Below are 27,288 nucleotides of genomic sequence, written 5' to 3'. Positions count from 1 at the left end.
TGAGTGAAAGCCAAGGACTCCCCTGGCTAAATCATCAGGACATATTTGCAACCTGGGGGTGGGGGTGGGGGAGGGGGCTTCTGGGGATGCAATATACCCTACATGGGGACTTTAAATGGTCGTTTTCCAGTGGTTGATAGAGAAGGGTCCAAGCTGGCAGACTTGAGTTAAAATCCAGCCCCATGCTGGGGCCTCTGGTGTCTGACACAGGCCCACTGTCCTCTTCTAATTCTAGCCACAGCCACAGTGGCCATTGAGGGAAGGCTGACAGCATCCGCTCTCACACACCATGCTTCTTTCTTCCCCAAGGCCTCTCAGACACCAAGCAGCCAGCTGGGCACAGAGCAGCTCAGGCATGGACGGCATTCAGGCTTCTGGGAGCAGCCTTGACCCAGGGGGGCAGAGGCTAGTAGATGCTCCCACTCCCCTTCCTCCAGGCGGATGACCCAGTAACATACCTGCTGCCCCAATGTGTTGAGGTGCCATCTCTCTCTCCTCCACCCTAAACTTGAGGGGTGGGGGAGCCTTTGTGATGACCTCAAGGTATGGAATGCAGAAAGGACTCTCCATGACTTTCTAGGTGCTTTATCTAACGCTGAGTTATAAGACCCCCAAACAGAGGCTTAGAACCAGAATCAATTATTTTTGCTAACAAATCTGAGGGTTGACTGGGTCAGGTAAGAATCAGGGGTTAGAAAAAACCATGCAGCCACTGTTAAGCACACTTGGGACACTCACTCTGGGAGCCTTTGGCTGTCACCTAAGAAGTCTGGGTAAGGCTACCATGTGGAAAGACTGGAGAGAGAGAACAAAAGGGCTAGAGGAGGAGAGAAAGGAAGTGGAAGGGAGAGACAGAGGAAGACAGATTGAGAGTGAGGGAGAGAGATGGGGTGGCTGAGGAACCCCCGCTCTTTCAGTCCCCACTCAGGCCCCACCTTGCAGTGAGTGTCCAGGAGTCACCACCTGACTATATGTGAGATCCAGGTGAGAACTGCTTACCTGACCCAGTCAACCCTCAGATTTGTCAGCAAAAATAATTATTATGGGTCTAAGCCTTTGTTTGGGGGTCTTATAACTCAGCATTAGATAAAGCATCTTCCTATTAGCTTTTCCTTCTTCCTTGTCTCACTCTGGCTTCCTGGGGACCACCTCCCCAAAGAAACCACCTGTCTTCAAGTCCTTGTCTAAGGTTCTGCATTCAAGAGGACCCAAACCAAGACCAACACTGACCAGCTGGATAGGTAAGCTCATTCAACTCAGGTTAGATTAATGCAAGCCCTGGATTCTTCATCCTGAAAAATGGGGAGAGTACCATTTTTAACCTAAGATTCTTCCAAGGTAGAAATGAAACATTAATGGTGAATTCAGCATCTGGAAGCCAGTGTCCCATTTGGGGCCGCTTATTGGCTCAGAAGCAAATTCTAATTCAGTTTCTAGGTGTGATGGGCACAGTAGGTACCTTGAACCATCCTCCCAATGCTTAGTTGCTAACGGTGCCCACTGTGACTGAGCTTGTTGCTGGTGACCTTGCAAAACCCCAGCAGAGCAGAGGCCCCATTTTTCTCTTTTTGGGCTCTAATGGAAATAAAGTAGGAGCTGTTCTTATAGAAATATTATTGTATCTTTCTGATAAAGATAATAAATTGCTTGTAATCAACTATGTTTCTCCTGCTTTCTAATTTTCTTTTCTAATGAAAATACCCCAACGGATGCAAATTTAAGCAAATAGTTTCATTTCAGGTCATAGGACTTAGTGCTGCAATCAAGGATCTGAATGAAATTCCTCGCAAAATATAGTAATTAGAGGCACAACGAAAGTACAATCAAAATGTCCTAGCATCGCGCAAACCCAAAAGGCAGTCTGGTTAATTTCCAAATCATATTTGGGCTCAACATGCAAGGGGTTCTTTTTTTTTATTCAGGCAGAGAAAATAGGACTGAAGAACATTACGATAACCACACAAGACTAGGAATGTAATTATAAAATAAGCCATACCCTAGCAGGCAAATCATTTTAATGTGTTTCAAGAATAGAATACTCTGTATGGAATTAAAAACAAAGAAAAAAATCAACATGCAGAAAATTAATTAAAAAGAAGTATGACACAGAAAAGCTCCGAGTGTCATAAAGTTACAAATACAAAAGCAACAAATTAAAAAACAAACACATGCGATTACAGATTTCAGTAACATTAGTAGCCAGAACATACCCAATGAATTACTTAATCGTTAAATATTTCACTAATTTTGATAGAAAGCCGGCGGTAATGAACTTCAGTTGATCCAAAGAACTTTATTTTTCCCTTCAGTTGCAAGGAAACCTGGAAAGACGGCTTCAAGTAACTTTGAAAGGGTGGAGTTCCTTTTGGAACTCCATGGAAAGGTTTATCCTCCCTGCCCCCCTCCCCCAAATTGTACATTCCTTCAATTCTTTTAACTAAGGCAACCAAAAGACAATTTCTTGAGACCCCAAAACATCCTCAGAAGTCACAAAATTTATCCATGTTAAAAAGAAAAAAAAAAACCCCAAAAGAAATGAACACCCTTCAATGCTAAGGGTAATAATTCTATAAAGTGCAGATGGTTCACTGTTAACAGATTTTGTGGATTTCATATTAAAATTTCTTTAAAAGAAGGGGTGGACGAGAGTGGAACAGAACCCTAGCCATGCCCTGGGTTGAGAAATGACCCGTATGAGAAAGGTGATCTGTGGATCAGTCCTCAGGTATCTTTTCAACTCTGCACATCGCTGAGGTAGGAGCTTCAGAAGAAATATAGAACATCTTAGGGAAGTGAGAGGGTCCTCTTGGCAAATCAGTGCCCTTTTGCTCAGTAGGGGGGCCTAAGATGGTCATACTCATGGGCCCGTGTGACCTTATACAATTCACGAGTTATATCAGATCACAGCCACAGAGGAGAGCAAGATCCAAGACAAAGCTACATGAGGCAGGTGAGATCCTGGCACTGACCACAAGACATTTGCTATCTAGTGCAATCTCAAAGGGGGGGGGGGGCGGGTAGGGGGTGAGATGGAAAACCCCGGCAGGAAACCTACAAAACGGTTATTAGCAAATGGTATCAAAAAGTATCAAAACATTTCAAAAAACTTTAAAAACTGCCAGGCTTGGCAGATGCATAAGGCAGGATTCCCAAGTATCTGTGGAACCGCCCTATGCTCCAGAAGGTTTGTCCTGGAGGCCAGGACATTGCCCCCTCCCCTCTGAAGACACTCAGAATTGGCAGAGCAGCGAAGATGTCCAGGTCATGGCTGAAACTGCCCCTCCAGGTTTGGGACCAGTGGTCTGACATTCTAGCCAAAAGCTCTGAGAGCTAAAAGGCCTGTGAGGTGCTGCTCAGGCTGGACCTGGCCAAGTCATATGCCTTGGAGGACCAGGGTGGAGATGAAGGCTGGTAACTCTACAAGGGGGTGTGGGTGGAGGTCCTCTCACTTCCCACATTGCTCGAATCATCAAAACGTCACTCTTGGCCTTGGGGCCAGGTACTTTGAACCACAGGTGAACTCATCTGAACTCAAAGATTGGGACCCTGAACCTCAGGGGAGGGACTCCACCCCCCTTTGGGATTTGGGTTCCCACCTAAAATCAAACACCCCTTAGGGTTGGCTTCTGGGATTTCTATTTAGTCACCATGAGGTTGCTTTATTAGTCAGGGTGGAGGGGAGGGTCATTCAGAATACACACATAAAGTTTTCTGCTCAGATCAAGATCTACAAGTCCTTCCCAGTAGTCTATCTAAAATGGCAGAATGTTGAAAATACTGATTGAGCCATCCATACAAGCAGAAAGACCACCCTAAGGAACCAAGAGTTTCTCCAGCTTTTCTATCTCCTTCCATTATTAAATTTATGTCTTAAGCAAACAAGGCTCTGACTTGGATGAGGATCAAACTCAAAATCTACAACTAAAATGAAGTTAAAACTCTAGTTCTTTGAAAGTGAGAAAAACAAAACCTGAATAAAAAGCCCACAATGCTTATTTTGAAAGATCAAAAAAATGATCCAGATAGTCTCAAAGTTTGGCCCAGAACACTGACAATTTGATGACATAATGTCAAATATTGCTGTTTTCATCTCAAGAAGGCAGCCTGCAAAACTCTGGGCCTTTGGTTTGAAACTACACCATCATTATTTTGCAGTTCAAATAGCCACCTGCCTAAGCACATCCCCATGCTCTGCCCATCTGAGTTAAAAAACCTGTCCTTCTGATCTTAGTTGGTGATTTCCATCTTAAAACGTGAACAGCAAAAACCTGCCACAGGTCCCACCACTCTGTTCTCCCATGTCCAGGTAGACACTGCTCATTGGTCATGATGCTATTTTCTTTTGACCCTAATGAGCTTGAAAAACTTTTAGTCTAAGTGGAGGCACCACCAATTCTTTGAAGTTGGTTCACAAGAGGAAATTTGCTTATCGAGCTCCCCCAACCTCAATAATATTAGATCCTAAGCCATGTAAGTTACAAAATGCCCGCATACTGGTGGGTGAGATATGACAAAATGTTAGGGACCAGTACATTGCAAGTAACCCACAGGCACAAGAAATCAGAATAGAGGCCAAGGGTTTGCATCCTGGAACACATCTTGGTAGTCAAAAACAAAATAGCTGGCTTAGGCTAAAAACTGATGGCTCCTCTCCCCAAGGTCAAAGCCATCTTCCCCACCTGCCCCTGGATTCTGGTTGAATGATCACCTCTTCATGACCTGGGCTGAGCTGGGGAAAACAGACCACGGGGTTCTGTGCCTTGTCAAGGGTCGTCAAGTAACGAACCTTTTTCTGGAATAGGAAGAGGCTAAGCTAACCCGAAGTTGATAGAAGTTCTACAAAATGTATTTCATGGAGGGCTGGGACTAGGTATGAGATAAAAAAGGGTTTCAGGCTCAACAAAATTTGGAGATGCTGGGTTGATAGAAGGTTAATAGTTCATGCAGACTTCTCAGAGCCTTTAATATATACAGAAGGGTTGTGAAGCAACAAGAATGTAGTTTTTTGGTTTGTTTGTATGCCTTACAGAACTTCTCAACAGTTTGTAAGCCCCTGGCAACTCCCATATGCAAAGAACTAGCTCAATATGCAGACTGCAGCCCAACTAGCAATAGAGGGCAATGATTTGAGTACTGAAGCTTTAGATGCCCAAGTCACTCTCAGCTCTCCTGGTCACTATAGAAACAGGACCAATCAAAATCATGGTAAACCTTGTAAGAAAGGAAGTGCAATAAAGAGACAAAAATAAAATAAAAGTTAACTGAGATTATTACTCTAAATGTTAATAATACATCTTGAAGTTTTCTCATCTCTGCAAACAGATCATTGTCAGTTATAGCTCATTAATGCCTCTTTTGGTTCATGATTAAAACAGATCACACTTCTGTCCTCTAGCAATACTTTGTGTTACACAATGACTTGGCTGATAGTCTCTCCTTAAAGGGCGCACACTCTTGATGTTCTGATAACTGCAGGAGTCAGTGCAGGGTGGTTGCACATCTCAAAAGGAGGTGCTGAATATGTTTTCATAGCTTATATAAACTGAAAAAGCTCAACCCCTGGGAGGAGCCTGGTGGTTATTTCATCTAATCCCGTTGCTTAATGAATAAGGAAACAGCTCCAGACTTGTTAAAGAATTTGCCCAGCAGCACAAAACTACTTAGCAGCCAGCGGTTGGGTGGGCTGGGGTCTGTCGCAAGACTTGGGGGAGACACTCGACCACCTTTCTAGGGATCGACATGTGCTCACTGGTGTAAAAGCTTTCAGAGGCTTCTCAGAGCTGGAGTCACAGAGAACAATGGCAAATTCTACGGTGCTCCCTTTTTCTTTCCTGAGAAATACATGTAGATTTGGGCGGTGGGGTGGGAGCTCAGTACATCTATAATATAAGAAAGTGGGTTCCAGAAAAAAAGAAAACATTTTTTAAAAGCATAAATTACAAAATAGTGTTTATGAGGAGCTTCGTGCTTTTTTTTTTTCTTTCTTCCCTGGTTGCCTATGTACTTTTAGAATTTCGGAAGATTACCAACCAGGAAAAATGGGATTATTCAGAAACAATAGTCACCTGATGAGAAAATCCCAGTGGGAACACTTCCCTGGTGAGAAGTCCTGGGTCTCACCTGACTGTCCAGCCAGTTGGTGACCTTTGGTCACTCATCCTCTCGGGGTCTGCATCCCCACCTATGGAAACAAATGCACTTGACCTTGCCAGTGATTCCCAAACATGGCTGATGCTTAGTCATTCCAGGAACAGATTAAATACAGTTTCTAGCCACTCCCACCCCCACTCCTGGTAGTTTTGATTCGATTATTCTGAGGTGGGGCCAAGGTATCTATTTTTTGTTAAAGCTCAGCCATGTTTGGAAGATAAGACGATCTGAAATGTTGCACTGAAGCCTCTAGTTTGTTCACTACAAAAATTTTTGCACAACCCCTGCCCTAGATACTCTCGTGGATGCGGTTAAGGGGCACCCCCAAGGATTTGTACTGTGGTGAAAAGCTCTGCGCAGACATAAGGGCATATTTCCTGCCTGGGCTCAGGTTTAATTATTCAAGCAAGATAATAAGTAAAGTTACATAGAATATTTAATCGTTTACTGTGATATAGAAATACCAAGAGTCATAAAAGTAAAAAAAGCTGCTAAGTGGTACATAATGGTTCCAGGGTTCTACGAAGTTGTTGCTGGTCTACAGACACTCTGGGAGGTGGCGGTGGGCATGGGGTCCCAGCAGGCGAGGGCAGGGTCACTGGTCCCGGTCCTGGTGCCTCTTGGCCTTGCCCTTTTTCTTCTTGTCCTCCAGCCTCGGCTTCAGGGCACAGACGCAGGCAGACACGCCGGCGATGGCCTTGGGCAGGTCGGTGCCTTTGCTCCACTTGTCCTTCTCGAGGTCGTACACCTGGACCGTCTTGGAGAAGGCCGTGTTCTCCCAGCTGTAGCCACCCAGGATGTAGATGCGGCCCTCCCACACGGCCACGCCCGACTCACTGTTGGCGTGCAGCAGCGGGGCCACGCGGGTCCACTGGTTGCACTGCGGGCTGTAGGCCTCGACGCTCAGCACGTCGAAGCGCTCCATGGACTCCACGCTGTCATCGCTGCCCCCGATGGAGTAGATGCGGTCCTCCAGGCTGCACATGCTGTGCCAGCCCCGCGCCGTGGTCATGGGCCGCCGCTCCTCCCACACGTCCGTCCGGTGGTCGTAGCACAGCAGGTTCTTGCGGTAGGGGCCGATCTGGTAGTCATGGCCCCCCGAGATATACACGAAGTCTTTGTAGATGGTGCCTGCGTGGCCATACGTGAACCTGTGGAGAGAGGAACAGATGGATAAAGAGACAAGGAGGGAGCTCCCTGCTGCCCTGGCCTGGGCTCCACGAGCCGGGGCCTGTCTTCTCAGCAAATGGGGACAACCTGCCCTCTCAGGGGGTCGTGAGGATTTGAGGGGATAATGCAGGGAGAGGCACCTCGTGAACACTTTACAGACCGCAGCTGTCGCTGGAAAGGAAGTGCAAGACAGGGTGAGGAAATGGGCTGCTGGCAGTCAGACGGCCTGGGCAAGAATTCCAGCTCCGCCCCTCTCTCCATGTCCTACCCTGAGAAGTAGGCATAATCACAAGACTGGTATCCTTCTCATAAAGGCCGAAAATAGCAACAACATGCTATCGAGGCACACATGTGTACCCGATCAAATTACATATGAAATGGGGAAGAGAGTATAATTCCAACTATATGACATTCGGTAAAAGTCAAGGCTACAGGGACAGTAAAACAGCAGCGGTTGACCGCGGTTCAGAGGAAGGGGCAGGGATGAAGGAGGAGGGCACACAGGATCTCGGGGCAGAAAAACTACTCCGTCTGGTTCTGTAATGATGGATACCTGCCATCATACATTTGTCAAGGCCTACAGAATGTACCATGCCAAGAGCGAACCTTAATAGAAACTGTGGACCTTCGTTAATGCTAACGTATCCATACTGGTACATCCGTTGGAACAGACGTAACACACACTTGTGAGACGATAAAAATGTTGGGAGAGGTGTATGAGAACTCACTCTCTCTTCTGCTTAAATTTCTGTAAACCTAGTTTCCTGCTCTAAAAAAATGAAGTCTATATAAAGACAAAAATTAAAAAAAAAAAAGTACAAACAATGGTGAAACAAAAGAGAACAATGTTATGAGATTCGGAATAGTGATTACGTAGTGGGAGGCAGGTGGATGGGAGAGAAAAGTATAGGGGACAATATTGTTGTGGGCAGATGGCAGTTACTGTTCCACATCTTGGCTCTGGGGTGGGGCTGTGGGTTCGTGGAAGTCCCATCACACAAGTCAGTAAATAAAGAGAGAGATGAGTAAGTAAATGAAATCGATGTGGGGCACGCGGGCACTAATGATGACAGCATCACGGATTACAGTTATTCCGACTTGTACATCTAAGGTCCATTTCGAAAGAAAAAATAATAATAGGGTTATAGTAGCATTTACGGTATGTGAATCACACCCGCTGGCCCAGAGAGTCACAGCAGCAGATGTTCTTATTGCTATTATCAAGTCTCATTTCTCCATCTGTAAAATGCGATGATAAAGTAACTAAGCCAAGAGACCACAGGTCTTGCTTTGCTTATGGCAGGGTCATTATGTATTGCTGACCTGCCTCATTCACTCCCATCCTGCTTTGGAGGATAAATTGTATGGGCGCCTATTTCCACCCCATCAGGTTATTGTGGACAGCAAAGGACTTATCACGGAAAGCACTTGGCTAAATTTGGCATAGGGCAATCAGTCACTACCACCACAACTGTCTAATCGCCTTAGTTAACAGCTGTCCAGGTGTTACTCTATTGCCTTCTTAGAACTCTACAAGAAGCTGGTAATAACTAAGGACTGGAGGAGATGGGGTTCACACTCAGAAGCTTACCCCATGCACCACCCTTCTAATGCTCAAGGACAAAGTTCCCAAGACACATGGAGGCGTTCCACAGCAAGACTCGTTCAGGAAGTGCACCTGCAGGTCAGACTACAGGGAAGTGGTAAAATAAGTGGCATGAGCCTTTTGCCAAACCCATGACGATAGTGAGTGCACACCCTGATGCAGGGAGAATAGCCGCTCTGAGCCCTGGAGCACTGTCCATGTGCTGTGTGCTGTGTCTGAGACTCCCAAAGAGCATCTCGTCTCGTTCTTAGGACAATGCTACAGGGCATTATATTCATGCCCACTTTACAGATGGGGAAACGAAGAGGATGAAGATCTGTACTAGATCTTGTGTTACAGATCTAGTACAGATATCCCCCCAGTAATTTGAATTCTCCCTGCCCAAACTCAGAGATTTTCAGGTAAATCCATCACTATCTGAACTCAGCACTCACTCATTAAAACGCAGGAAGTGAACAGGCTCAGAAACTGAGGAATGTTTATCTTAGTAGAGCTGACACTTGCACTCGGATGCCAAGAACAGGAGCCCTGACTTGTCACCACCACACCCTCTGCCCTCACGGTCTGTTATGTACAAGCCAGGAGATTTTTCTGGAGGCCAAAATATCCAGTAAGTGAGGTGGACTGAACTGTAACCTAAAAGCTGTTTTGTCTGAGGAGTCTGCCATGAAACCCCCAATCACCTTGGCAAACCGGCCACGTAGGACCAGGAGTCAGTCTTGGGACTGTATGTCTCGACTGAAGAGAGTGCTCCATTCTCATTCCGGCCACCAACAGCCACCAGCATGTCTTCAATGGAGGCAAGGTAGAAATCCACACGGCGCTGGTTCATGGAGGCTACCTGTGGAGGCGAGACACCTGTACCTTCCCTTCCCCAAACCCTGGATAGTGTCAACATCTATCACCAGTTCTCAAAGGTGTTTAATGGAACAGACAGCCTGGGAAGGTGAGGCAGTGACCAAGTGAGTTTGGGGGAAGGGAGTCAAATTTGAAGAAAGGAGGGGCTGCTCAGAGTCCTCAAAGACCCTTGAGACATTGGGGATCCCCAAGAGGGAAATGAAGAACATGGCTCCCCAAACTTGTTTGGCCATGTGGCCAGCCTCGTGCACTTGAATTCTGTAGGACACACAGTTCACAATTGCTGATTTAGTGATTTCCTGAAATAAAAATTAATCTTTTCTCTTGCCACCCCCATCAGAAATTTTTTTAAAAAAATTAATGATGATTGCCATTAATTTAAAAGGCAGAAAGCGGCACTCAACAGGAAATTAAAAAGCAGAAGACCTAACTAAAAAAAAAAAGAAAAAAAGAAAAATCTAGGCAGAACATACAAGTAAACACAGTCCTGCAGGAGACCATACATTCAGGCTGCCACCACTATGAAGCTTTTGAAGATGGGCTCAAAGCTGGGAGCCTCTTTCTAGTGGCAAGACTTATACCTTGGTGGGTGGTTTTAGATTTTTGAGAATAAAATCAAAAGGTCATCGGAGTCCATTCTGAGTTTTGAGCTCAGAAAAACACCGAGTTAAGTAAAAACACAGAGGTGTGAGTATAAAGACTGAGACCGACTTTTGTGGATGGTGGTCTGGAGAGGCAGTCAACATTGGCTACAAACTCCAACCCTGGAAAGTCAATGTCTCCCCCACTTATTTCCAGAGGGAGACGCTGAAATTTGGAGCGGACAAGGGACCAGTCTGAAATTCCCAGCTACAATTTAGCCAAGTTGGGATGTAAACTCAGGTCTGATGCCAAGACCCACGCTCTTCCCAGAATTAGTGGCCATAGGATCTATCAGATGAGCCTTCGTGGTCTCCTTAAACCAGCTCCAAAAGTTTCCAAAAGAGGAGCTCGGCTGAGACTCCGAGCCATGGGGAAAAGTGTTCAAACTATGGGCCAAATCTTGAGACTGGTGCTATCCAATACGGTAGATAGTGGCCTTGTGTGGCCATTTACACACATTTAAATCAAATTGAAAATTCGGTCCTTCAGTCACACTGTCCACAATTTCAAGTGCTTGATCGCCACACGTGGCTGGTGGCTACTATATCAGACAGCACAGACATGGAATGTTTCTATCGGCGCGGAGAGTTCTATTGGACATTGCTGCCCTGGAAAACGACTGGCCCTGCAGAAGGCGGCCGGTCAGCCCTCACTCTCTGCAACCAGGGTGCGGGCATGGGGGAGGGTGGGAACTAGGTGGCTCATCACTTTATCGTCACACCTCATTCAGAAGCAGGATGCTGGTCAAGGCCCAAGAGATGGGAGGGGCGGTCAGGCTAGGTTAAAGAGATCAAAAGTCCTCAAGAGTAAAGAAAGAATCTGGCTTTAATCTCACCTTGATCCACTGTTTACAGCGGGGGTCATACCTATAAAGAAGATTGGACGCTGCATCCCCTCCATTGTCCCTCGAGAAGCTGCCGCCGGCGATGAAGATGAAACCCCCCAACACGGCGACACAGTGGTGGCTCCGCCGGGCTGGCAGGGGTGTCTCCTTGACCCACTGCTCGCTCTTGGCGTCCAGGTAGCAGGTGTCGTCACTGAGCTCCAGACACCGCTCAGAGACCTCGCCGCCCACGAACAGCAGGCGCTCCTCGTTGGTGCGCAGCGCCGTGCGCTTGGTCTGCATGACCGGCTGGGCCGCCAGGCTGTTGTGGTAGCGCACGGCCTCCTCGATGAAGCCCTCGCAGTTGGCCTCCCTGGGAAGCAGCGAGCACACGGCGGGCTTGACGCGGTGCAGCAGGTCGTTCTTGGGGATGAGCGGGAAGTGGATGTGCTCCAGCACCTGGTAGGCGTGGGCCTCACGCTCGGGCTGCTGCGTCAGCCACTGCAGGGCGGCCTGCAGCAGGTCATGCTCACACTCCCGCTGCACCTCGCTGCTGCTCAGGTACACGCACAGCTTCTGCATGGAGATGTTCTGCAGGAAGTCGGGCGTGAAGGACAGTGTGCCAAAGTGGCTCAGGATGAAGCCGTCGATGAAGGCGTCCAGCCGCTTGAGGCTGTAGATGGAGGCCAGCTCCTGCAGGTACAGGTAGTTGTCCTCGCTCACCTCCTGCTCCAGGTACTCACAGCAGAAGTCCACCACTGTCCAGATCTGCAGCAGGTGGGCCGTCTCTAGGATGTAGTCGATGTTGCCACCGTCCAGCGCCAGCTCCCCACCGTACAGGAAGTCCACCACGGCCTTGAGGCCGATGTAGGAGGCACCGATCAACTCCACCTCCTTCTGGAAGGCCTCGCGCATGCCCAGTGTGAACATGGAGTTGAAGTAGTCGCTGCACACAGCCAGCAGGTTGCGGTGGGCCGGCAGGCGCTGCTCATCGGCTACTAGGACGATGTCGCAGAAGAGGCCACGGAGACGCTGCTCATTCAGCCGCTGCAGCACTGTGGTCGAGTGCTCCGCCCAGCGGTACACCTGTGGGAGATCACCTGTCAGGGCTCCACTTGCACCCAGGTCTGCGGAGCGGAAGTGAACCAATCTGCCTCATCCCCCGCCCCCCCTCCCCCCGATGCAGGGGCCTGGAGTCAATCTAGTGCAACATGACTAGCATTTTAAATACAGTGGAATGAAGGAGAATGGGAAATAGAACACCAGAGTGCATCGCAGGAACAAGGGTGTGCGTGTGTGTGTGTGTGTGTGTGTTGTATATATCCTTCCTTCCATTTTCTCCTTCTTTATAAATTAAACTCCTAAAATCAGCCTTCCTTCCTTTCTCTTTCCCTCTTTTCCTTCTTTATAAATAGGATTTATAAAATTTGTTTTCCGTCCTTCTCTCCCTCCTCTCTTCCTTTCTTACTGTAGGTCATGAGCAATCAGGTTTGAAAAATGCTGTCCTGTCAGGATGAAGAAGTGGCTCAGAGTGTAGCCTCAAAAGTAAGACAGAATTGGGGTTTGACTCCAGCTCTGCCACTTATCAGCTATGTGATCTAGGGTGAGTCACAAGTAGTCTATGAGACTCCATTTGCTTGTCTCAAAAGTGAGGATGAGGGTATTCACTGCTCAGGCTAGGGTAGGGGGCGTTTAATGAGACAGATCACAGCAAAGAGGCGGCCTGAGGAAAGCTGCTATGATTTTCAATCCCCACCAACACTCTGTGCTGAGGAAGACAGCTTTCGCCCTCTCAGAAAGGCACAGGGTCTTGCTATAGAGACTCTCATTTCTACTGATCTGTGCAGGGATGTGGTGGGTCACAAAGGCTGAGTGATGTACCGGACTGAGGTGCTCTGGGAATCCTACTTCTGGAAATGTGGCTTCACCAGCCATTGCCAGTGTTAAAAGAGACGTATACGTAAAATTCAGATACACTGTCTTTTTTCTGGGGGCTTATGTGTACCTGCACTGTGCTGTGCACATGACATGCAATCTCTCATTTAAACATCTTGAAAACTCTCCAAAGGATATGTCTACTGTAATCTCTGTTTTCCAGAGACTAGGAAGAAACTTGCCCAAAGCCCCACAATGACTGCACGGCAGGGCTGAGATTTGAACCTGGGTTTGATTCCAGAGCCCAAACCTGAAGTCGCTATGCTGTGCCAGAATTAACAAATGACTTAATATGAATAATGACTATGAATTCCATAAATTTAGGTTGGTAGATGGTTACTGAGTGCTACATGCCTGCCACGTGCTTTCGAGGCTATGAAGATATGTCAGACCTTGTCGAGAGTTTCAAATCCTTGGAGGACTAAGCTGGGGGCTTTTGGGATGTTGCACACCTATTTATTGACTATGAAAACAACAAGAAAATTCAATATAGGGGAAAACAGGCCATTCAGGAATATCAACTAGGCAGCTGATCTATTTGAGGGCGATTGAGAAGAGGCTGGCTGGGCACTAAGCCTCAAGAAGGGAAACGGCGGTAGAAAGGAAGATGGACTGAGGGGCTGGTTGGTGTGAGCTGCTATGTGATTGGCTGACAGGTCCCCAGATTCTTATAGGTTACTTCCAAGAGTAGTGAGTTTCATTTCTTTCTTCCCCTCCAAATCTGCTCTTTCCTGACTCTGACGGATTTGTAACGGGGGGGGGGGGGGCTTCTTTTCCTTCTGGTCCTTATCTAGTTCTGACATCAATCACTGTCTATATTACAGGTGTGGGCAGCCGCCTCGCATTCTGATGAGGACACCAAACAGATACTGCCTAAAGCTTCCTTCCTATCCAAGTCTAGAGAGTCAGGTTCTACTGCTCTTACATTGCAGGATGGTTTCTCATAGGTCCCAAACACAGATAGCTCATTTATTCTGGTTACTTGGAGAGAGAGCGAGCCTGGCTGGCCTGGTTTTGGCTTCTAATTAAGCAGAAATGGTCTCAGACTCCAACACACACTAGCTTGGGGCCCCTCTCAAATGCAGACTGAAGAAAGGAAATTAAAAAGCACTATAGCAGCAGGATATCTCGTAATAGTAGCGGCTCAGTGTCCTGAGAGAAGCAAGTGAGGGGCCATCGGGTGTGCTGTCTGCCCAACCGGGGCCCCTGGTTGTCTCCAAGCTGGTGGGGATGTGGGGGCGCCACATTTAAATGGGGGTACACATGACTCCAAGCTGCTTGATAAAAAAAGAGACAACCCCGAGGAGTGGGGACTTGGGAAAGCCCCAGACGACAGCTGCCAAGGGGAACCATCTGCTCCAGTGAGCCAGAGCAGGAAAAAGGGCAGCGCCGCCTCTGAAACTGGGTCTCCAAGCTGAGTCGGCGCGTTTCATTCTGTACCTGGTTCCTGACGACAGCCCGTTTCTCATTATTTTAGTGTAGCTGCGGAGACGGGCACTTCAAAAAGCAGACAAATGTGACTTCCCAATTTTAAAGGAATAATGGGAACGGAGTCTTAGCGCTTCATACAATTTCAAAGCCCCAGCCCCCAACGTTCTCTGATGATATTGAGCCTGTTCTTTCCTTTGTGTCCTATGCTAGTCCCTTTATCAGAAAAAAAGGCAAAGTGGGTGAAGAAACACAGGTACTGAGGAGCTAATACTGGGCGGATACAGCAGAAATGGGGCATTTCATATTAAAAAAAGAACTTAGCATCAAAATAGATGAATGCATTTTAGAGTAGATAAATGAACAGTGGTAGTTACTCAATGGAAGACTCCATCGCACCGAGAAGGAGCAATCTACTACTATAAGCTGCAACTGCGGAGAACCTCGGATGCACCATCCTGAGTGCAAGGAGCCGGGCACACTTACATAGAGTTCAAGGGCAGGCAAAATCGCAGCATTGGAAGTTGGGAGACTGGCAATGTAGGGACTGCAGGGTTTGGTAATTTTTTTTTTTTAATCTGGGTGCAGGCTACAGGGGTGAGTTAATGTCTAGAAAAATCACTTATAATTTGGGCACTTTGTAAATATTAAAAGTTAGGAACATAAATACAATCAACCAACAGATAGAGAACCCTATTCCTAAAAGCCTCGATGAAGAAAGAAACTCAGAATCAGGCTTTAAGGGACAAAGATTTCTAGTGCTATCGAACTTAGAAAGCCACACTGTCTCCGCAGCCAAGCTCTGAAACAAAGCCCCTTTGAGTCAAGCTGCGAGACCTTTCTGGGTTTTCACAGCAGATAAAGCCAGGCTTGGCATGAGTCTTCTCAGTAAACGCAAATGGAAATAGGAGACTGTTTCTCAGAACCAACCTATCCTGAAAATTACACCCGTTTTTCTTTGATGCACATCTGTAGAATCTCCTTCTTTTTCCCTCAAATCTCTAGGCTGCTCACAACTCCCTTTAGCTGACATGGTCTTTCTCAATATTTTCTCATCCTTTTTTCAAAGTTCTTTAAGGTATTTTTTCTAACGGCATCCACGAAATGTTAATATCACATGTATTCTATTTATCTGTGCATGTACTGTATGTACAGTGGTGCTGTAATCATAAAGAGAGTAAAAATTCTTTCCACACCCCAAGAACCAATTTTATCCCCGTGGGGGTAATATTTGCCTCACTGAGAGTGCTGATTTAAGGTAACCATAAAATTAAATATCCAAAAAGGATCACTTTTAAAGGGGGTGTTACTGATGTGTATAAACAGGCAGGTATAAGTGGGGGTAGTCCAGCAAGTTGGTACCCCAATTCTCATCTATAGCAGCTGTGGGGACAGGGGCTGCTCCGAGTTCCCAGAGACGTTTGCTGAAGGTACAGATTCCCAGGTCCTGCTCTCAGAATTTAATTGAGCAGGTCTGGGGAGAGGCCAGGCATATGCAATTCTAATGGGACACCCTTCCCCTCACTTTCTCCCAGGGTGATTCTGATGCAGCTAGTGTGACACAGGTTGGTAGCCCAGCCATGGGAAACCAACCTCACTCATTCCTAGGGTCCCAGAAAGTCATGGGGGAGGACCCTGGGCCCTTAACATCCAGGTATGCAATGTGCTGCCCCCACCATAAAGTTGGATGCCGGCTTCTCAATGGACTCGTCCTTCGAGTTTTTGAGCCCCCAAGCGTGGATGGCAGTCACTTGACTTTTATCCTGTCCCACCCAGCTCTTAGGGTTGAGGTGCAGAATAAATGAGTTGAGCTGTGTCTCTAATGACCCTTGCGCTGCCAGCTCTATTTTATAATTCTTCCACGCCTAGCCCAGGCTACCTCTGCTCATCAGTAAGAAGATTAACACCACCACTGAGAACAGAAAACCAGTCTGTACATTGAGAATGAGCTCATCAGAAAAACATCACACTTCTTAGGCAATTTTCACAGACCTTTGAAGATTCGCTGATCTTGTAGGGCCGAGACACTCGGGTCTGCCGGCTTCCCTCCATCACGAAAGAGGTCGCTCACCTACAACATGAACAGGATTTCTGAGCACGTAGTAATAGTAATAGCTCTAGGTCATTTGTTAATCGCAGGCTCTGCTGGATGATATCAATGGCAATGAAGGTGAAAGCAGTTACATGGAGGACAGAGGAAGAGAAAGCAATGTACTATGAAGAACTTTTATGCTGTGAGTTGAAAAAATCAGATTGTTAGAATCGGACAGAACACTTAACAACTGTTCTTTCATCATCTAAAATCTGACACCATGTCTTTTAACCCACTTCCTACAAATACCTTTCTTTTGATGCTTGATCTCAGCTCGGCCTTTTGGCTAGATCAAGGTTTTAACAACGTGGTACCATTTCAGAGCCCAATGACCCTGGAACCAAGCTACAGGATTTACATATGCTGTCTCATATAACCCCACAACTACTTGGCCAGGCTGATGTCACTGATCCCATTTTACAGATGAGATATTGGGTTCAAGGTCACAAAGCTAGTAAATGGCTGGGAACCAAACCTGGGCCCTTCGTCATGATGCTCTGTTGAATGTCACCCAGTCTTTGAGAGTGTCATACTTCTAAAATATCATGAAGTTAAGGATGTGATGCAGTGATGACTACCACACATAAAGTATGTTCTAGACACAGACACTGGTTTAAGAGCTTTCCTGATTTAATCTCCACAACAACCCCATGAGGCCAGTATTATTATTATTTTGTTTATGGAGAAGGAAACTGATAGCAGCAAGGGGAAGTAATTTGACAGATTCACACAGTTTGGAAGAAGCCAGCAGAGTTGAGATTCCAACCCACGGTGGTTTCCATGCACTTAACTGCTAGGCTAGTTCGCCATAAAAATTAAATTAAATTAAATAGCTCGCAAGCAGGAAACCTTTTTTCTGGGGCTTATGCCCTGCCTAGGACATGCAGGATAAACTTGAACAAGTATGTTAACCTCTCTAGATCTCATGGTGGCGAATATGAAATGGGCAGGTATACCAGGTGATATTAAGGTTTCTTCTAGCTTTGAAATGTCAAGTAAGTCACTGAGGCACAGAGCCAGGCTTTGAGGGATCTCAGGGGATGGGGAAACACAGAAGAAGAACTAAGCCAGCAATGTGGGCACAAGTCACAGACTGGGACTGAGGGTTTAAGGAGGAATTTTTTCCCCTTCTAATCATCCCTGAGAAGAGTCAATTTGTTACCTATTGAATAAACCACCTTTGCTAATCAAAAACAATGTAACAAAAAATCAGCACTGTTTCAAGATAATCAGGTATACACAAAGGAGGCTCCAGCTGTCCATCTTGTACAGCTCCCTCCTGGAAGGAAAGGACAACCAGACTCCTGAGAAATTAGCAACTACATGACAATGACCAGCTATACCCACTCCTGTCCCTTCTCACGGACTCTCAGCTGCTGGGGGACTCAGAGAGGGAAGGGGAGGAAACCACATTCATGCAGTGCCAACCACACACCCGTGACTTCCTGGTTTCACCTTCACCCTTTGAAGCAGGTGCCATCATTATTACTGACATCCAGGCTGAGTGGTGGAGGGGTCCACCCAAGGTCACTCCACAGAAAGCATCAGGTCCCTCCTGACACCACTCCAGGCAGGAAGCCAGTGCTCCGCCTGCTCTGAGTGCTAAAAGCTTTCTTTTCTAGGCCAAGATTTCTAGAGAGAGTTTCCCCTTGTGTAGGTTCCCTTTTGTCTCCGGGCAAGTGGTTTGGAGCCGATTTCTATGCGAGTGTTGGGTGTTGGCTGCCTCCGTGCTTTCTGAAAGCAGACGAGGGGGTCAAGGCCATCCACATGGGTAGTGATGATCCCAGCTACGCATAAATGGTCTTTTCCTAAACATGGGAACAGAGGCCACGTCCGGTCAGGCGGGCCCCAGGGAGCCTCCTCTCCAAGATCCTTCTTTGGGTTTCGACCCTCAACGTGCCCGACCTCGGTGCTCGGGGAAACACAACGTCGTGGAGATGGACACGGCTACGCGTCGGCACTCACCCGCGCCGGGTCTCGCCGGCTGGGTCTCCCGGGACGCCGCTGTCGCTCGCTCGATCGGACCCGGCACCCCCTGGCGGAACCGCCGGCACAACGGCCGCTCCGGCAGGCTCGAGCCAGCTGCGAGGAGGCGGAGGCGGAGGCGGAGGCGGAGGCGGTGGAGTGGGGACGCGACCGGGGCCGGCGCCCGCGGCGGGGCGCCGGGACACTCACTCACCTGGGCCGCGCGAGCCGCCGCGCAGGCCGCACCTGTCCCCGCTCCGGGGGCGGCGGCGCCCCTCCCCCGCGCCGCTGCGCCACCACCCCCAGCACAAAGGGAAGCCGCGGGTGGACCGGGCGGGGGTCGCGCTCGCCAGGCCGGGGGGCCCTCCGCAGGCAGGCCCGCCTCCAGCCCCCCGACGGCGCGCGGCGCCCGGGCGGTCCGGGGCGGAGGCGGGCGCGCGGAGGCCCACCTGGCGGGCGCGCTACGGCCGCGGCGCGGGGACCCCCGGCGGCGGGGCCGGCCGCGCGGGGCGGCGGGGAACGGGCGCCGAAGCCCCGGGGCGGGCCGGGTGCGCAGCCATGGCTCCGCCAGGAAGTGCGAGGCCGAGGGCGGAGGCGCGCGCGGCCAATGGCGGCGGCCGGGAGGAGGTGGGCTCAGGCGGCGCCGAGGCGGGGCCTGCGCCCGGGGCGGGCGGCGCGCGCGGGGCCGCGAGGCCCACGCCCCCCGGCCCGCGGGCGGGGGGCCGCCGCAGTCACAGCACGCGACACGCCCGCCGGGTGTCACCCACTGTGCCAGGGGCGGAGACACGGCGTGCACGGGACAGGCGAGGTTCTGGCCCTGGGGAGCTGATAGGTGTCCCGGAGCTGAGTGCTGGATGGGGCACTGTGAAGGCATCTTTGCTCCCTCACCTCCTTTTAGTCTTAGCTCCAATGTTCCCTGCGTTCACCCTAGGGTGAGGCCTTCGCTGTCCCCTCTATTTAAAGTCACATCCTCTCTTTAGGCTTCTTCAGCTTTACACCTGACTTTAGCTCCTCTTGTCTTATATTCTAAATCATTTTCTTATTCATTGGCTTATTGTCTCTCCCCCTAGTAGAAACTCTTCAGGGCAGGGTTTATTGTCGCTTTTATCCCTCGCTAAGCCCCCACTACTGGCCCACAGTAGGCGTTCAGTAAATATTTGTGGGATGAATGAATTTTACCTTCACTGGTCAATCTATGAATTGGCAAACTTATCTCATGCTACGGCATTGAAGAGCCTTGAAAACATTATGGTAAGTGAAAGAAGCCAGGTATAAAAGGACGCATATTGGTTGTATGTGTCTATATATGTGGACATTTCTGTCCAGAACAGGCAAATCCAGTAGAGTAGTGGTTACCAAGGACTGGGATAAGGGGGAAAACGGGTGTGTGTGTGTGTGTGTGTGTTAAAGGATAAGGGATTTCTTTTTGGGGAGATGAAAACGTTCTGAAGTATGGATCCCAGGACTCAGTGAATATACTAAAAACCATTAAATTCTACAATTTAAAAGGGTGAATGTTATGGTATGTGGGCATATTGACACGGGGTAAGTTCCATTGCTTTCTTCCAAGTGTGAGCTTTGCCTCTGAGCCTCAGCGTTCTCATCTGTGAATGGGGTCAATAAGACAGAGCCAGCGTTCCCTGATCTCCCTGGCCTTCCCATTCCCAGTTCAGTCCACTGTCCATTCACATCATGCATCTCTCTGAAAAGTGCTGCATTTATGGAACTTTTAATTCAAGGGAGCGAGGGTAAAACTAGCCCTGGAACCACCTAGGGGATCCTTTAAGTGATGTTGTCACTGCCTGCCTGGATTGTTGTCCCCCATCTCTCTCCCCTTTTCTGTGGCACAAATACAGGTTCACCCTTCAGTACTTTACTCAGGCATCGTCTGTATTCTGAAGCCTTACTTGCTCATCTTTGACCCTACCTTGACCTCTCTCCACCCCAAACAAAACTAACTCCACATCTTGCTCTACATCTGTATCTTGACACTTGGATCTCTGCTATTATATCAATTCATACACTTTTTTATTTGTTGGTTCATTCAACAGACTTTTAGGGAATTCCTGCCATGTGCCAGGCACTGTGGTAGGTGCCAGGGATAAAAAGAAGACAATTTTAGGGATCTTAGGGAGAGAGGCAAATGACCAATTACTGTATCACAATCAGTCCTGTGTTAGGGTTATATTCAGAGTGCTGTGGGTGGGACGTATTTTTTTTAATAGCTATAGTTAAAGCTTCTCTCTCTAGCCAGCTAGCTAGGGATAGGGATAAAGAAAGATAGATAGATAGATAGATAGATAGATAGATAGATGTAAATGTCAGTATATCTATATCTAGATTTAGGTATAGATATTTTAAGAGCCTATAACTTGGCATTGATGCCTCCCAGGTGTTGGACTTTTTTTGAATGAGAAGATGCACAACCTGAGAGGGAGGCCTGCAGTAAGAGCCTGAGACAAGCTCAGAAATCCCTGACCTAAAAAACGTGTAGATTTAACTAACCTGACTTCATGCTGTTTTCCCCATACTACTTAGTGACCCATCCTTTCACTTTTTTTCTTTAATTAACATTTTCCTCTCAAATTATAAAGTAATTCATGCTTGACTTGGGAAATACAGAAAAGTCCAAAAGGAAAAATAAACCACTCACTTCTGTACCATTTAAAAATAATATTGTTAATATTGTAATCTCTTCATATTTTCCCTTATATAATTTCTTTACAGTAATAGCAATACTTAGATACTGCTTACTAGATGCTAGATGGCTCTAAGGTCCCTACATATATTAACTCGTTTAACCTCCTCGACCCTTTGAAACAGGCAGTATTACTTTCCCTGTTTACAGATGGGGAAACCGAGGTCTAGAGAAATTAAATCACTTGCTTGAGGTCACAGAGCTTGTAAAGGGCAGTCCTGGCCTTTGAACCCAGGTCGTTGGCTTCGTAGTCTACAGTCCTAACCTTGCCCTCTGCACCGTTATAGATAGATAGATAGATGCCTCTGAGAAATGATAAAAGGAGTGCACGCACCATGCAGAGAACTTGGAAAACACAGACCAGTACAAAAGGGAAGAAATCACCCACCCAAGGAAAACAGCTGTCAGTATTTAAGTGTAAATTGTCTCACTGTTTTCTCCCTGTGTATATCCTCCACTTATCTATGACGATGAGGTCATGCAGTACAGGCCTTTTGGTAACTGCCCTTTACCCTTTTGCAAATATTATGAATTTTTCTAATGTCAATAAGTTCCCTTCTACAATATTAATGGCTCATCTGATCCCTGGATTTGGGTCATGAATTCACCCACCCTCATTGTTGGGCATCCGGCTGGTATCACATTATAAATAACACCAGGTGAATATTCTTACACACATGCCTTTGCACACATATCTGATGGCTGAAGAAGAGTTACTGGGTCAGAGGAATGCATATTTGTAAGGCTTTCTACTAGTAGGTGCCTCCTGACAGTGGCTCAGCACCCTGTCCCTTCTGAGATTCAGGTACCATTAGATGGAACCAGGGCCAGCTACATAATTTTCAAGGTCTAGTAACAAAGGCAGATGGAGGGCTCCTTGTTCATAAAGCAGGAAAAAAAGCTTTTTTTCTTTTTTCTGCATTCTCTCTCAGCCTGTCATGTTGCTTTTTATTTGCTGTCTCATGCCGTGCTCCCATGGGACACACACACACCCTCACAGGCACCTGGGGCCCTACCCTGTGTTGTGTCGAGCAGGCCCAGAGGCCCAGCCTCCAGCCTTCCTGCACCTGTGCTCAGGTCCCCTCTAGGTGACAGTGTCACTGGACAGGGATGAGGGTGCATATGGCCAAGAACCATCCTGGGGAATACCAGGGGTGAGGAGAGGTGGGAACCCCGTAGGAACCCAGGCTCCAAGCCCCCAGCATATGCCCTACATCCCATTCACTTACATAACACAAATACAAAAGATAGAATCATTAAGAATTTCAAATCAACAGTCTCAAAGCATTAAACTCGAGGTGTGGGGTCTTTCTGAGTGTGTGGCCCTGTGCAACTGCTGGCCCTAAATGAGCAATTGGAACTGTCACCAAAGAGGAACACATGAGGCTCATTTCCATTCTCAATACCTCAGTTCAAAAACGAATATCACGCCCTTGTAAAGAAGCATGTCATCTGGACACACAGAAACACAGAATGGCCAAAAAGAGAGGGAGAGGGGTCCTAGACAAGCAAGGCCTAGGTTAATCTTGGGTAATGCACGGGCCCTATGCAAACACTCTCTCAGTCACCTGTGGAATCCTCACCATAATGTTATGGGGCCATGCTATTGTTATCCCCATTTTACAGATGAGGAAACTGAGATTTTGAATGATTGGATTGTGTATCAAATATCACACAGCTTGTAAGTGCAGTAACCAACACGAGGAACCCAGGCCATTATATGCCCAAACAGGTAACCAGTTAACCAGCGTACTGGAAGGTTCGCCAGAAGGGCTGCAAGCTGCTTTTCTTTTGTACCACCGAGTTGGCTCTGACCTGCCTGGTGTCAGCTAGCACTAAGGGGAGGTGGGGAGAGGTGTCGGTGAACTGCCAGCTAGGCTTCCCGTGACCAGCAGGGCCTGGCAGGGTTAGGATCATGAGAGCTGCTACTCGCAGCTGCACCCCTCCTTCTCCTTCCAGGGAGTTTCTTAGATCCTAAGTGTTCAGGGGAGAAAGGAGGGAGGAAGTGGTGGGGACTGTTCTCTAAACACTCTGTTCTCACCAAACGTTGTCCTTGGCCCAGCTTCCCTCCCAAAGGCTGAGTAATCTCAAAAAATTGCAGCCTGGCAAAAACCAAGCAGGCCTAGGGGTCAACTCGTATCATGACCGCAAGTAGAATTCTTGGCCTGCTCACTCCTTGTAAGTTTGTAACTGTTTAGAGCAGAGGACAAGAAGCAAAAAATGTATTGGGAGTATCAGACAAGCCAATGGGCAGAGCCACAGTGTGCGTATGGACCCAGTCTTTGGGTCCCTAATCTTAGGTGAAAGAAAAAACACCTCCCTCGGTTGGCATTTGCTGCTTCCTCCTTCCTTCTTCTCCCCAATATTATTCTCCCCAGCTCTTCCTGGATTTGAGCCCTTGTCCTCGCTACTCCCCAACTGTGTGAACTGGACCAGCTACTTAACTTCATCATGCCTCAGTTTCTCCATCTCGAAGTGGTGTAGCATTTTTTCCTCTCTCATGGTGTTCACTGAGAGTTAAATGACTCAGTTATTTATATGACAACCACTTCCGACAGTGACTACTACATCAAGCTCCACAAATATGAACTTTTGCTGATACTGCTTGATACTATTCCAATTAGAGAGCTGACCTTCGGCTTAAGTCTTCATTTCCTGTTAAAATAGAAATAATTTGGAAATGGACACTTTTCTATCAGACGTTTACAGCTCAGCATTCATCAGCTTCCGGAAATTAGTATCAGGGGGCTAGCGCGCCCTGACAGAGGCACAGAGAAGGAGGAAGGAGACGCAGGTACCAGGTCTAGGTTGGACAGAGGCTCCCTGTATGTCACAGTTTGATCTGGCGCTGACTCTGTCTTGGGGCCTGTTGGGTCCGAACTGCTTGTCCCTGACTGCTAAGGTCCCTAACTAAGCTAGCATCAACCACAGCCTGACTCCTCCATGGCATGCCAGGCTGACCACATGCTTCTCCTTTTGTCAGCCATTAAAATGAAGTGCTTGGGGTTTCGGGGTTGCAAACCTCACTGGGGTCCAAGGCCAGCAGGTATCCCTGATTGAGCCATGTCCTCCTCTGGAACCTTTCACTTTCTCATGTGTCCACCTAGACGATATGGATAAAAGCCTTACCAGAGTTGTGGCAGGAAGAGCATTAATGCAATTGCTTATAGAATCACACATTGGTTACACCCTCTGCCCTCTCTAATGGGATTGTAACTGGAAATGTCTCAGGCTATATGTATGCATCTATGGAGAACCTGGGCTGTGTGTTCTCTGAATCTGGCATTTGATGTCTGCCCAGGGCAGTCAAGCCTTCAGGCTCTAGAACCGTGTTGTGCCAAATGGTTACCACCAGCAATGTGGCCATTTCGATTTCAATTAGTCGAGATTACATAAAATTAAAAATTCAGTTTTTCAGTCACTTGAGCCATATTTCAAGTCCTTCATAGCCATATGTGCTAGCGGCTGCCATATTGAACAGCGGAGGTTATAGCACATTTCCATCATCACAGAAAACTCTAGAAGAGATGCTGTCTTAGAGTAGCACTTACTAGCTGTGTGATTTTGAGCAAGTTACTTACCTCTCTGTGCCTCAGTTTCCTCATTTGCAAAATGGGAGTTAATCTACTCAACAGCAAATAATTGAGTGCCCGCCATGTGCCAAGTACTCTTTTAGATGCTAAGTATATGGCACCAAACCACACAGATAAATAAAATCAAGGCCCCCATCCAGCTGACCTTCTAAAGGAGGGGCAAAAACAGCACTTATCTCCTAGAGTTAGTCTAAAGATTAAATGAAATAGAGCACGAAAAGCATTCAACATGGTGCCTGGAACATTCTGAGTGCTTAATAGATGTTAGCTGCTATTATTACTAGTAATCTGCCCAACTCCCTTCTACCATGGGATAAGAGAAGCTACTTGGGATGATAAACACATAATATGCATGTCTCCTCTTCCCACCTTGTACCTATGATAGACATTGCTAATTGATGACAGCATCCTTTCCCACTGAGCTCAGAAGTACCTATGGGAGTCTAGGAACAGAGCATAGGCAGCAAGCTCCCTCAGAACTCACAATCACCCCTCTTCGTTACCTCTGAGTTCCCCTATGAACTGCTTGGCCTCCCCAATCCTGGATGCTGGGATCCCTTGGTCCGGCGGAAGCTAACACTCCAGGCTCAGGTCTGCCCCAGTTTAGGGGAAAGAGCAAGTCAGTACCTTAGCGGAGCAGCTGGTCCTGCTCTGACTTGTGCCAGTAACTGGCTTCTTGCTTCGATGCCTCCTGGAGTGGGGTTTGGCCGTGTTCTCATTAGGGCTCCTCGGGGCTTGAATCCTGTCCCTCTCCTTTATTTAAGAAAAATGGATTGTTTCAAGGCTGGGCAACAAGTCTTGGTCAAAGAGGGTGGAGTGAAACCTGGCCCCGCATCCAAAGTGGGAGAGATAGACACGTGAACAGGCAATTGCAATATGGTGAGATAAGGGGGAGGGTGGAGGCCGATCTTTGGCTATGAGGAACCAGGGGAGGAAGGAACACTGGGTCCTTGGGAGTCTGCTTCATGGAGGGGTTGCCCGTCCTGGACTGTCTTCTCCACCATCGGCAGCCTGTCGGAGTCCCTTCTCTTCCCCACTGCAGGGACTGACCTGGATGGCCTGACCCGACTCAGCAGGGCTGTCCTCTCTCCGGTTCTTGCTTCATTTTGGTTTTGCTGCTCACATTCATTCAATCATTCATTCCGTACAGCGTGCAGTAATGACACGTGGTGTCAAGGGTTTAATTCTTGCTTCTACTGTGTGATCTTGGGCAAATTACCAAGCCTCTCTGTGCCTTGCTTTCCCCCTCTGTGAAATGTGGATTACAACAGGGTCTCTCCATGAGGGTCAAGCGTCTCAGGGAGGATTTAGTGAGTTATTGCACAGAGAGGGCTTAGCATGGTGCCTGAGGTGCTGTCACAAGTGCCTGATATTGGCTCACTGCTGCTGTCAGCTACATACACACTCACATCTCTGGATTCCCAGAGATTTTCCTCTTTTACTGTATCAGCATGGTATCCTGTGAACTACAATATTTTGTAAGTGATAAACTTTCTTGGCACCCTTGGGATAAGACTTATCTGCTCATGACATGTAACTATTGGGGGAGTGCTTGAGCTGTGTTTGAAAGGGTGAGTGGGAGATCAGCAGGCAGGTGAGACAGGAAAGAAGATTCTAGGCACAGGGAACAGAGAATGCAAAGGCCTGGAAGGGCGGAGCAGCAGACTGAGGCCGGAACACGGTTGCTTGCTGCTTGCAGGGAACAGTGGGGAATGGGGTTGACGAGGGAGACCATGGACTCTATGAGGGCGGAAATCCTTCAGCCCTGAGCTGGGTGTCTGGTACAGGGTATCTTAATTTTAAATTCCACAAGTGCACCGTGAATTTTGAGATGGCAAAGCTCATTTGTTCTAATTCTGTCATACTCAATACATATAGTATTTGATGTTTGTGTCAAAAGTTTCAGCAGCTTTGAGGTTCCTTTTTCCTATAACCTGCAGTCTATAAGCTGCCCATGCTCCGGCCAGATCCCACCTTCTGTAAATGTCAGAGCCTCCTACCCTGGAATGCCAGAATGATTTCAGCCCACTCTGGCTGAGGGCAGCCTGTTGCCAAGGGCTGACCAATACCAACGTATCGAGGTCTGGCCCCCTTGTCTCAAGGTAGAGGAAACAATTTATTGGTTCTGTTCATGCTCCAGAGCTCCTTCTGGGATTAAGCTGAGCTCACCCTTAGTGGGGGTTTCTTCTACCCTGTTCTGCTTCCTCAGCTCCTTATAGATTTCTTCTGAGAGCTCTCTTCAATAAACCCAAGAATCCAGGTCTCAGGAGCTGCTTCTTGGACACCTGACCTAAAACACCACAGATGAACAAGTAAATGAAGGGGCAG

The 27,288-nt window shown here is 47.8% G+C and overlaps 1 protein-coding gene across 4 annotated transcripts; it reads right to left on the bottom strand.

Annotated features, from left to right (window-relative positions):
- Nucleotides 1-1,973: 1,973 nt before the first annotated feature.
- Nucleotides 1,974-25,704, bottom strand: KLHL36 (kelch like family member 36). 4 transcript variants are annotated; one of them, XM_016165948.2, is made up of 5 exons: nucleotides 25,588-25,704; nucleotides 16,605-16,683; nucleotides 11,262-12,335; nucleotides 9,610-9,767; nucleotides 1,974-7,301 (listed from the first exon to the last, which is right to left on the bottom strand). In XM_016165948.2, the coding sequence occupies exons 2-5, from the start codon at nucleotides 16,662-16,664 to the stop codon at nucleotides 6,746-6,748; spliced, it is 1,848 nt and encodes a 615-aa protein (XP_016021434.1). In that variant the 5' UTR covers nucleotides 16,665-16,683; nucleotides 25,588-25,704; the 3' UTR covers nucleotides 1,974-6,745. The 4 variants fall into 4 exon arrangements, with proteins under 4 accessions (XP_016021434.1, XP_016021432.1, XP_016021436.1 ...); XM_016165946.2 differs by lacking the exon at nucleotides 25,588-25,704 and adding an exon at nucleotides 18,670-19,116; XM_016165950.2 differs by lacking the exon at nucleotides 25,588-25,704 and adding an exon at nucleotides 18,884-19,116.
- Between the last annotated feature and the right edge of the window lie 1,584 nt (nucleotides 25,705-27,288).

Source organism: Rousettus aegyptiacus, unplaced genomic scaffold (assembly GCF_014176215.1).
Source record: "Rousettus aegyptiacus isolate mRouAeg1 unplaced genomic scaffold, mRouAeg1.p scaffold_m13_p_14, whole genome shotgun sequence".
NCBI classification, from domain to species: domain Eukaryota; kingdom Metazoa; phylum Chordata; class Mammalia; order Chiroptera; family Pteropodidae; genus Rousettus; species Rousettus aegyptiacus.
The sequence above is the reverse complement of the archived record's forward strand: the minus strand, read 5'-3'. Positions and strand labels throughout refer to the sequence as shown.